This window comes from Aythya marila (genome assembly GCF_965140915.1).
Source record: "Aythya marila genome assembly, chromosome: 12".
Lineage (NCBI taxonomy): Eukaryota > Metazoa > Chordata > Aves > Anseriformes > Anatidae > Aythya > Aythya marila.
Genome location: NC_139053.1, coordinates 449802 through 462405, shown reverse-complemented (window position 1 = coordinate 462405; position 12604 = coordinate 449802). Strand labels below are relative to the sequence as shown.

The 12604-nt window shown below is 32.7% G+C and overlaps 1 protein-coding gene across 4 annotated transcripts in view; it reads left to right on the top strand.

Moving 5' to 3' along the window:
• Nucleotides 1-12604, top strand: part of DPY19L3 (dpy-19 like C-mannosyltransferase 3) — a 35258-nt gene that overhangs the window by 9648 nt on the left and 13006 nt on the right. For 3 of the 4 annotated variants that reach the window (XM_082769966.1, XM_082769968.1, XM_082769965.1), the window contains 11 exons: nt 470-591; nt 792-937; nt 2004-2127; nt 2862-2996; nt 4433-4564; nt 5663-5764; nt 6584-6657; nt 6909-7067; nt 8678-8794; nt 9164-9275; nt 9806-9862. In XM_082769966.1, the coding sequence (XP_082626092.1) occupies nt 470-591; nt 792-937; nt 2004-2127; nt 2862-2996; nt 4433-4564; nt 5663-5764; nt 6584-6657; nt 6909-7067; nt 8678-8794; nt 9164-9275; nt 9806-9862 (1280 nt within the window). The remainder of the gene's footprint in view (nt 1-469; nt 592-791; nt 938-2003; nt 2128-2861; nt 2997-4432; nt 4565-5662; nt 5765-6583; nt 6658-6908; nt 7068-8677; nt 8795-9163; nt 9276-9805; nt 9863-12604) is intronic. The other variant, XM_082769967.1, reaches the window with a different exon arrangement.

Sequence of the window (12604 nt, the reverse complement as noted above, 5' to 3'; positions counted from 1 at the left end):
AGTGACACAATGGCAGTTTTCAAAAGCAAGCCATATACAATGACAGGGTTTTCTGTGATAGTGTCGTGTTTTCTAGATACTTAAATGTTGCTCCCTATCAATTTTCCTTATACTACATTTGTCAATATTAACATCACCTGTGTTCAAAGTAGTGACAAGAATGGTTCGCAAGATCTAGTACATACCACTAACTCTATACTAGGAATGTAAGTGTAAAAAATAAATGTTTTATGCATTACTAAATATATAGTACCTGAATTAGCACTCTAAGTCACATTCTCAGCAGGGAAGCTGAGGACAGCAGAAGGTCATAGTGATTTAGAGGTAATGTAATCTGAATCCTTGGCTCAACATATGCAGTTTTTGGTGAAAGATCCTAAAATACCTTTGAAAAAGTTATTCACTGTTCAAATGAAGATGGAGGGGGGAAAATGACCATCTCCTATTTCAATTTCTCTTTATCGTTAAGGTTTACATGGTTTAGTATATGACAATAAAACTGAATCTGTGAGGACAATTAACATACTTGAAAGAATGAATGTTTACCAGGAGGTGTTTCTCAGCATTCTGTATAGGATTCTTCCAATTCAGGTAGGCATTTATTTATGGCTTTAGATTGTAAGTGCATTATGAAGTTTGCCCAGTGAATCATAGCTCCCCTTTTCAGTTATTTTCTAATTAGAAATATTTCTGATACCTTTTTAATTTATCAAAGCAAAACTTCATATATATTAAGTATAATCCTCTCCCCAAGTGTTTTATGTCAACATCAGTGTTCTTGTGTTTTACAGCAATACCTAGAGCCTGTTTATTTTTATATCTACACTTTGTTTGGACTTCAGGCAGTGTATGTCTTTGCTCTGTATGTAACAAGCTGGCTTCTTAGTGGAACATGGCTTTCAGGGTTATTGGCAGCTTGCTGGTATATTACAAACAGGTAAGTGAGATTCAGCATTCAGTCTTCCAAAAATTTTTACCTCATGTCAAAGGTAGAGCATTAAACCTTCAAATGCATGATTAATTAGAAGAAAAAATAAGGTCTCTCTCCAGATTAGACACAAAATGGAAAAAATAATAGAAAATAATTAGAAAACAATCAAAAATGAGTTGAAGATGCAGAAGTTTCAAGAAATTGGAGTAAAAAAATTGTGTAAATTAGTCTCTGAAAATGGACTACAAATATCAGATATGCCTGGATTTCCAGATACGTCCTGTATTTTCCAGCCTAGGGTCCCTTAGATGTTAAAGACATCTGCTAATATGCCCTTTAGGTCTCAGCTTAGTATCCACCCACCAGAGATTCTAAACAACCTAAGATCATCTTTTTATCAATTGATTTCTCCATTCAGAGAGAAACATGGAGGAACTGGCTTTACATCAGCACTAAGCTGCTGGAATGAAGCTAAGACTAGTGACATAGACTGTTCTGTGTTGATTTTTTTTTTTAACTTTTAATTGAGATTTTGTAACGACTGCCTTTTGGAGAGCTTGTACTAATTCCTGTAACATACCTTTTATGTTAGAATATTCAAAAACTTAGCTCAAGCTTCTGACCACTCTAGTGGTTTTCAAATCCAATGCATTGGGATCACATTGAAGAACTTGATGTCTTAATATTCTGATATGCGCTTTACAGAAACCAAAAGACAAAGTGTAATTACCTGTAGCTTAAATTCCACATGCTGGACTCCAGAGGTGATTTTCGGGGAGAGGGGTTGATTTTTTCATTTTTGGATTACTCAAGCTGTGTTTTAGAAGCAAGATTTAATCCATACTATATTCTTTTTCTCACAGTAAGTAAAGTTAAAGCACAGCAGCTGAGGTACAGAAACAGCTTGCAGATTTGCAGGACCTTCATAATGATATTTTTTCTAGAACCAGGCATGTTAAGTTTAGAGTCTTCATTTCTAAAACACCACAAAACATGCCTGTCATTGCAGCCTCTGTGTCACCCAAGCTAGTGTTGTTTGTTTTAAATTTATGAAACTGTTTGTTTTGTATAGAATAGATACTACAAGAGTAGAATTCACCATTCCCTTAAGAGAAAACTGGGCACTACCATTCTTTGCGGTTCAGATTGCAGCCATCACATACCTACTCAGAACACATTTGCAGCCAGCTCAAGAAGTGAGTATTTCTTAAAAGTATGACACAGCAAAACTAGTATCAGAAAACTATCTCTAAAACTTAGGAGAAAATACTTAAAAAGCATTTATAGCACTGGAAATACATATGTGTACACACACACACACACAAAAATTGCTTACAAAGATTAAAATATCCTTTAGATTTAGTTGGAAAACAAACATATATATTCTCAGCATTGAAAAAAATATGGTGAAGCTTTTAACTTTAAAATTAAGCTCTATAGAGTACAAAACAGCAGCACAGGAGACAGGAAAAAAGCTTGTTGAAACTCAAGTGATAAAGCTTTTCCTTTGCTTTCATTTGTATTACAAAAATAGGAGGTTGTGCCAATCTGCAGAAATAAAAGTAAGTTGATGATAAACTCTGACAAACAGTCATTACTCCTCAATTTGTTCAAGTCAACTACTATTTATAGCATAATAAATCACATCGCATGTCAATCTATGGGCTGAACATATCTGAAAACTCACCATTTTCTTGCAGCTATTTTGAAGCAAATTAACTCAATCACAGCTGAAACCAGAACATATTACAGTGATAAAACACAGGTGTAAATACAAGAGCTTGAGGTCTAAAAATATTATCTTACAAGCAGTTACTGCAGAGAGCATGTATTAGCAATTTTAAAAAATGATTTAAAATAAATTAAATCCCTGATTTTTTCTCTGATGAAGGAAAATAAAGTTTAATAAAACTTTTTTCCACCCTCCCAGAGACTGACACTTCTCGCTGTATTCGTAGCAACCTTCCTCTTTAGCTTGACTTGGCAATTTAATCAGTTTATGATGCTGATACAAGCATTGGCATTATTCATACTGGACTGCTTTGACATGCTTCCCACAGCAAAGGTAAGAACCAAACTTTTCTCTTTTCCATCATCAAGCTATGGAAGCATTGCATGTATGCCTTTCAGATTTTGATTAATGATAGTGCATATATTTTAAGTGGGAAAAGTGAACAATCAAATTTCTCATTTTTTTAGCTGATTTTATTTCACTTCATGTAATTCACTCCAGTTAATTTTAGTCTAGTTTTGTTTAGACACAACTGGATTTTGACATTACTAAGGCAATGCTTTTAAACACCATCTCAACAGTTATCTAGTACCACAGCTTGAGCATGTCCTCTGGAAGTGACTAGGAAAAAAAAAAAAGGCACAAGAAATCTTTGCCTAAGCTGAAGTCATAACAGGCTATGAATTTTGCCTCAACCATTCTGCATCCTTGTTTGAAAGTTAGGTTGTAGGCACTGTACCACAAAAGAGGAAAATAGGCTGGAGGGCTCAAAAGAAGCAGTTAGATTTCATGCATTGAAATTCACCACAAAATAACAACATTATCACTGTTGCTAAAGAGAAGGAGCTGAAAAGTTAAACAAATGTCACTAGGAAATTAAGGGATCATGTACTGTCAATCTTCAGAAATGGAAGCACATTGTAGAAGATGAAAACATTGAACTCAATGTCAGTGTGAAATTCTACTGAGATTAAATCTAAAATTTTCATTATGTGTTCAAATGTAAGCTGAAGTTAGCAATTAATGTGACTAATTAGCTACCTTAACGTTTGGCAATCACAGAATGTTAGGGATTAGAAGGGACCTTGAAAGATCATCTAGTCCAATCCCCCCCCAGTTATACTATAATGGACTTACTGCACCACTTATTCCATGTTAATTTTTCAAAAGCGCTACTTAACACTACTGGTGTTTGATGGTCATTTGGTACTGACTTTGGCCACTGCAGTAGTACAAGACTAAACTTCACTTTTTGTAAGGTAAAATTTGTGTTTTGGTACAACAGTATCAGAAAATCAGCTGACTTTTTTAGCACATGCATTCAAGTGAATTGTCGTAATAGTTCTGTATTGTTTGAAAAGACATAAATGAAGTTACACAGAAATCAGATGTTTAATTGCTATACTGCACTGTGCTGTATGTCTTTGATTGTAAAGACATTACAGAGGCTACAGATACAGTTTTATGACTAAAGAAAATAGATAACATCTCCCAAATTCTAACTAGTTAATATTTTCCTCACTCTGCAAGTGTTTAACTTGTCCAATTTATGACAGCATCAGATTTTCTTAGGAAAGGTATAAAATACTAAATCTATTTCAAGACATAAATATAGGAAGAGTATAGTAATGGATCTAGGTGTGATGATATAGTGCAAGACAACATATTTTTTGTAAAAGTAATTGATGTTGAAATAAATTATAAAACATATTCTAAGAAAAGCAGCTGACTAAAATTTTGTAGGTATAAAAGTATCATTATTTTTACAGGTTACATGGCTCTATATCATCCAAATTTCTGGATTACTGCTAGTCTGTGTCCTACAGTTTTTTAATTCTATGATTCTTGGATCATTACTTATAAGCTTTAATGCTTCTGTCTTGATAGCAAGAACAATCCAGGTATGTACTGAAATATGTTTGAAGTAAATATCACAATATATACTATATATATATTACACGTTATAAATGAAAAATTTGTATGCATTACAGTCTTAAATTACTAATACAAATTACAGGAATTACTTTAGAGTAGAGGAACAAAAATATTGCGTGAACAAATAATGAATTCAGTTACACTAACTACAGTGTAACTGAGCACATTGAACACCATAATTCTGTGATTGCTATTATCATATGATTATGTAAGCTTCAGTTTTGATCCTGCAAAAAAATTGCATAAATGGACTACACTTGTTTCAGCAGGACTCGTCTTAGGTTTACAGATCTGCCTCTAGCAAAATATTCTATGAGATCTAGATATATGTTAAATTCAGTTTACAGAAATCTATTGTTTCTTTCAAAGATTAGGATTTTTTCCTCTATTTGCAGTTCTTTTTTTTTTTCCTATTACTAGCATTGTTGATTGCCTCTAACCAGGATATATGAACCTGTAGAGCCTTTCCTGCTCTCTCTCACTATTGTGACTTTTTAAAATCAGGACTGTTTTTTTTTGTTTTGGTTTGGTTTTATAGTTAATGTCTGCACCTAATCCAAGTTGTCTGTGAGCATGAAAAGTTCAGTTCTTGGATCTGGAGCTTTGACCTGGAAAATTGGCCAAAATCACATCAACTGATAGTTTTAGTCAGAATACACGTTTAATTTGACTCTCCACCTAAATGTGGCAAAAGGCACATAATGCTACTGAAGTTAGAGGAATCCTGGATCACAACTGCAGTTTCTCTGGGTGCCAGTAATTGTGTAAATATTCCTTTTGGTGCCACCTCTAACTGAAGGCTATTCGGCTAGTTAAATAACTGTGCCAAAAAAATATGCTGGAGAGTTTTTTATAATGCTGTCCCTTCAGTTTCAGGGAAGAAATGTATCTTCTTTCTGGATACTTGGTTATGTTTGAATTTTTGCTTACATGAGCCTAATACATATCCTGATAAAAGGCCTAACAAATAAGTGGTTTCAAATAGTCTTTGTTGGTTTTGTTCCAAATATATACGAATCCTAAATATTTTAAATATTGAAATACTAATATTTTCTTCTCTCTAGAAAAACTTAAAGAAGGGCAACTTGTTTAATAGGCTTGGGAAACTTATCCTCCATGTACTATTAGTCTCAAGCTTGACTCTTCTAGTAAATAAATTCATTAAGGTAAGGAAATATTTTTTTAACACAGTAATACTACAAAATTTAATTTTGTAATATTGAAAGGTACTTGTAAAGAGATCATCTACAATAATACCTTTAAATAAAAATTGCAAAGATATCATTGCATTTCTAAGAATAGGTTTCAGAAATTAAAAGATTGCTTTGCTAATCTTTTTGGTATACTTTAAAACATACAATCTTAAAACTCTTAACATAAAACTACAGGTGAACTTCAAGTTATGAATGTGTATTTGAATATGTAGTGTTAATTTATAAAAAATAGATTTATACTGCATTATGATACTGCTGAGCATTTGCAAAATTTCATTTAATTCACTTTTCAGTGAATGCAATTAAAATAAATGCTTGCTGTAAAACTGATGTAGACTATTCCGTACTTTTATTTACTTCTTGTGCATCAAGAGATCTGCATAATAGTACAGACAGAAGCAGTTTTCTGCTTTTCAAGAGATTGTAAAAGTGACATTAAAACTTAGTACATATCTAATATAAAATACCATGGTAAGATGTAAAAAGTCATTGAAGTAAAAACTTAAAGCTAAAACCAACCTGTCATGGGTAAAATTTATCTGTAAATAAGAAACCAGTATATGTATTTTGAAAGGTAAATAACTTGTCCTTTGAATCACAGCACCAAATTACAGAGTGCTTTGCAATCAAATAAGCACTCATTCTATCTCAGTAAGCCTGTGTGCTTCATAGTTTAATTTCAAAAGTAAAAAACAAGTTTACTAGGTGAAGCCTAATTTTTCAGTACTTAGAAATACTGATTTTTTTTTTTTTTATTATTTCATTTTGTAGAAAAGTCTTAATCTTGAATCAGATGAACATATATTCAAATTCCTGAAAGCAAAATTTGGATTCGGGTCAACAAGGTATGAGTTAGCTGCAATTTTACTTTTTGTTGTAAAGCTCCAATAACTGAAGTCTGCAGGTTGTTGCTTATTTAAAATCTTACTAATGAATCATTAATTTTTACCATGTTTATGTCAGACTTTTTTTTTTTTTTTCCATAAAAAGCTATACAACTGTGGCTGTATAATTGCTTGGAAAAAAGGAAACTTTGGTCCTTTTTGATATCAAGTTATGAAATACATGATGACAAGTATTATTCTTTTTTCTTTAGAGATTTTGATGCTAACCTCTATCTTTGTGAAGAAGCTTTTGGTTTACTACCATTAAATACTTTTTCAAGACTCTCGGATACATTACTTTTTTACGTCTACATATTCAGTCTCTTCCCTTTGACAGTAGCAGCTCTCATTGTTGCCTTTCGGAACCTCAGGTAAAATATGTTTTAAAAATAATTCCCCCTTTTTTTTTAAATCAGTTTTCTTCAGCAGGCCAAGAAACTGACAGTTGAATGCAGCAGCATACATTACGACTTTCCACATGTGCTAAGGAAACAATAGGATGTACTACATAGAGATCAGGCAGAATAAGTGATTTCCTATTAAAGCTAAAATTACAATCAGCGTAACAGGTCTGAACAAAGAAATAATCTCCGCAAGATTCTTCCCAGTTCTTTTGTTTGCTGTTGAAGTTCTGCAGTATATACAGAGTTGTTTGTTGGTTGGGCTTTTTTTTTTTCTTTTTTTTTCTGGTGAAGGGAGGAGAAAGTGTGCTTTTTTATTTTTTTTTAAACATACGTGTTAGTTTCTATAGTTCATCTCATTGCCCCTGTGTAAGGTACTCAAAGAGTACCTTACTCACTTGGTGGGTGTCCTCAAGCTGCCCAGATAGGAACTAACACACTCTGACCTGAACTGTTGCAATCTGTGTAAAGAGGTGGCAAGAATGGTAGATTGCAACTGCCCATCACCTGCCACCAGGTAATTTAGATTAGTTCCTGTAGCTAAGGTGTAGGATTTGGAGGAATTTACAGAACAGTAGAAGAAAATTAGTACTAAATACTAATTTAAATTTATTTTATTTTTTAAAGTAAATGATTAATTATAAACTACTCTGTTTCACATTTATAATGTGGGCAAAAGTTAGAAGGGATGATAGGAAACCTGATTAACGAAAAATTAAGGAGTATTATATTACTAATATCAATCACTGTAGGCTTTATGGAAAACAAGAAAAAGGTGTGAAGGGCAAAGGGGAGTGAGACAGGGTCTGGCACATAATGATTCTAAAACTATGATATGGTGATTGTGAAGTCAGTCCTCTATGAGGCATTTTGGTGGCATTCAATGACATATTGAAAAACTAATTGCAGTAGTCAATTTTTAAAAACTAACAAAAGACTCTACAGCTATTTATTACTGTAACCCTTAATGTAATCTAAGACTTCACTGCAGTTTTTAATACTGACCCAGTTATGTCAACTACCCCCTCAAAACAAACAAACAGGGAAAACCCCCACATGCATTTAAGCAGCTTCTTTTTTGACCAGACCTTTACGAACATTCACAAAACTGGCCACATTAGACAATAACCAGTTCTTCAGCACTTCCTTTCTGTAAGCTTACTTTTCTGTAGATGGACTAAATTCTACAGTTTAAGTAGCATCCAGGTATACCAACAGAGAACCACAAAACACAGTAAAGTTTTTTACTGTCATCAAAAGCCTTGTGAATCCTGTGGGAGTAGCCGCTTCAAGCAATAGACCAAGTTGTTCAGCTATACCTTTCTGTAAATAATTGTGTCTCATTCTCAACATATTTAAACCCACTGCACATGCAGAAAACCAAACATGAAAATGTTGCTCTATCAAGTTGGTGATATCAGGCTTAATTATATCGTAGATGTAATATAAGATTGTGGACTGATAGCAGCAGTATTGCTCTTTTGCATCAGGATTAAATGTGCTTTTTTTAAAATACTGCCAACTACTATGATGTGTGTAACAGAACTTAATATAACACTTTGTTTCTTGTGTTCAATCAGTGGTTCAAATCAAATTCAGGAAAAAGCAGAAGAATATACAATAACACTGAAGCCTGATGCTGCTTACAACTTAATTCACACAGTTCTTTTTGGGTGTCTGGCATTAAGCACAATGAGGTACAACATTTTTTTGTTGTTATTCTTGTTGTTATTATTCTAAAGGTTTTTGTAGACAATATATTTTAGTAAGAGTGTAAAATGCTGACCATAACCTGATAGCGCCATGAATCTTCTTTTCTCTCCCTGGTGTATCACCTCCTCTTGACTGAGACATTTCCCCAAATTCTGCCAAAAAATATTGTTTGGAATTTGGGGAGCAGATATGTTTTCAAGAGCACATACCAAAGTGATCTTTCATTAAATTATTTAAGAGTCCTGAAAGTCCAAGAAAACTGTGTTCAAAATGTTTGTAATATAACTGCTCTCATCAGTACAGCTTAGCAGAGTTCCAGATGATAAGCAAAAAAATTGTGTGCATTCTTTCAGAATGAAGTACCTGTGGACGTCCCACATGTGTGTATTTGCATCTTTTGGCCTGTGTAGTACAGAAGTATGGCGACTAATCCTGAAATGTGTTCATCTCTACACATCACAGCGGGTTGGCACTATACTTACTGGATTTCATGAAGTTAATTTTTGCTTCATAGCTAAGTCAATCAAGACCCAAAGCTATAAATATTGTTTGTAGTCCTCTTAAAATAGTTATTTCTGAAGTATATTTGTATAAGCTTATCAAGTAAAATATATTTTCCAGTATTTTATATATTAAACAATTCCATTTGAATACACTAGATGGCACTATTGATGTAGCTGTGAAAAATAACTACAATTTTACTAAAAAAAAGTCTTAATAATAAGAAAGCAGCAGTCTGAAGAGAACTTTAGAGTCTGTTAAACTCAACTGTACAGTGTTTTATCTTGGTAGAAGATCGATTAAAGAGATATAAATCCATCATTTTGTGGTAGAAGTATAAGGGCCTTACTTTAAAACAAAATGAGAATATGAACTTAAAATTCAAAACGTGTAAATTCTACCACATAAGCATGTAATATATATCAATATATTGAAAATTAAGTATAAAAAAGATGTATCATCAGAATAACTTTTTTTTTTGGGATTTCTTTTAGACACAAATGATTAAATATTCCATACCAATAATTACATTGCTATACATTTCATATAAGGTAAGTATTTTTCTCTCTCAGTGTTTTGGCCTTTATTAATTGCATGGGATTTTCATTTTTTACTAAGGAGATGTTGTCTGTACATAATTGCACAGAAAGTTTTTTTAAAAAAAAAGTGTGTACACCTTTATTCATAAGATATTACATTATAATACATTATAATATATTCATAAGATATTACATTATAATATATTACATTATTCATAAGATACTACATTACTCATTTGATCCAAAGGATTGTTCATAGTTACAAATGTTTGACTGCATTTATATGCATAAATTAGCAGGTATGATTTATATGCCTTACTTTCTGGAAATTTGTTTTGACAAAGTTGCAGATAGTATGCAGATAAGATGCAGATTGTTAAATTGTATGATGATGTAGGAGTAGAAATAATCAAAACATTCTCTACTGCAGTGCCTCCTCTGACATTTTAAAATACAGAACAGACCAAAAAAACATAAATAACAGGCTAAAATAATAACTTTTACAAGTTTATTAGTCTGTCAGTCTGTCACAGCAGTGAGAATTATATCATAAAATTAATGGGCATATCATCCTTTTAATCTGCATTTGCAAAGAAAAAAAGTCAGAAGGCACTTGGTTGCAGACATTTTTTCTGCAAGACCTAGTATGAGATGAGACTATTTCTGTTAAATAATAACCTTCAGAGAAACTCCAGGTGAATTTGCATTATTAAAGTTAAAAAGGTAGTAGTAAAGCGTAACAGTTAAGAAAGTTGCTATGAGTTCACTCCAGAAGTATGTTCTTTGCTCCTCCACTTTAATAAAATGAAACAAAAAGTCGGAAAAAAAAAAAAAAAAAAAAGGAAAAACTTTATTTAGCAAAGTTACACTGATGAATTCTACTTAAATTTTCCTGTTACTCTGCTAGAGGATTTTCTAGGATTTTTTTCATTGGTGTGCTAGCTGAGAAGGAAGTTTTCTATCATGTTTTCCCTTTTTATCATCTCTGAAAATAATCAAAATAATGCCATTTCTTTTGACACGGGTGATGCTAAGAGCATAACATTCTAATGACTTAATGTGACAGATTAGCCTGAAATACTTTTCCTCCTACTCTCCATGAGGAGATACAAAGTTCCTGAATCTGTCAGATTCAATTCTGAAGTCAACAAAAATCAATGATTTTCATATGCTTTAGATCAGTTGTAGTTGTGCTCAGTCTGCCTGACAAGCCTTATTTTTTGTGTTTCTTCTAAATATAGGAAATCATTTTTATTGACATTAAAAATTAAATTTTTCAGAAGTGCTCAGTGGGAATAAAAATATACATCAACCTAGTATTTTTTTCTTTCAAAAGTCATTTCTTTCAAGTACAGAGGAATATATGATATATTTGTGCTTTGTGGGGAAAAAAAAAAACAAAACACTAATAGTGAGCTTTCAGGAAAGAAGCCTATGGGATTATTAACCTAATCCTAAATAAGCTAATGAAAGCCTCTTTTGAGGCTTGTGGTTACCAGAGTCCCAAATACATCACTTGAACAATAATTTATTTAGATACAGATTCAGCTAAAATGCTAGCTGTCTTTCAGGCTTCATGTAAAAGTACGGTAATATCTCTGTGCGTTCTTTAGCTGTGTCACAGGTAAACACGTGGATATAATGCAGCAGTACTAAATATTCTCCATATTTCACTTCATATTTTTATAGACAGATTTTGGTTGTATCAGTGTCCGCTGCATTTAACTTCTCAACAGAATAATACCCATCAAATTGTGTTTGCATGTCAGTCATTCCTAAATAAATTGTTGGTACTGGAAATTGGTTCCTGAGCTTCAGCAAGTTTGCAGTTAGTGTTTCTGGCAAATAATCTTGATTTTGCTTTGCTACTAAACTGTTGATTTATCCAGTTTCTTAAACTTTATTTTTATCTTTATCATGTCCAAGTCCTTTTACTCCAAAGGTATACATACATTTGTTTGAGCTCATAGCTCAACATATACTAATGATCTGAGCTGTCTTTGGCTGAAGAACTCCTTGTATGTACTGTATGTATTTATTCTTTACACCTAAAGTTTGTGAATGTGAAAGTCTGGAGAAGAAATGACAAAAGAAAATACATTTATTTTGATTCATAATATTTAATTCAGTTCCTAAGAAGATTGCTATTTTTCATTCTTTGGCCAACAGTATGTATTTATAATATGGTAGTTTCTGCTTTACACTAAGAGGCCAAATAATTAATACTTAAACATTTTGAATTCAAAATTATTAGCCTTGTATTTGAAAAGTTCTGAACTGCTAGGAACCTCAGTGACCTGTTCAGTACCTCCAAATTTATGGCTGGGATAATTATTTAAAGTCTAGGCTTTCTAGATAGAAATAAAAGATTTTATGTGAGGAAACCTACAAGCTTTTAAAAATTCCCGAGTTCTTACCACAAGCATTGAGTTTAAATTGCCAAGTGTATATCCTCAAGGTGTATATCCATTGCATGGCAGGTTTGCAGCATAATCTAGACTCAAAGCAGAGTCCTTTTCCTTCTGTCTCCAGTCTGAAGGGACTCCAAGCAATTGGCATTCCAAGCTTTCAAAACATTTGGCTACCTGGGATAGTTCAGCAGTGAAGAAAGGAATTTTTGTTCTGTTATTAGATTCTAAAGTCTCATTTCACAACTGCTTAATTTATTTACCAATCTCTTGGGAGATCTTCAGAAGAACGGAAATACGTTACAATACTGTAGTACTTTCCAAAACACTACTAAGGCTGTGTTTC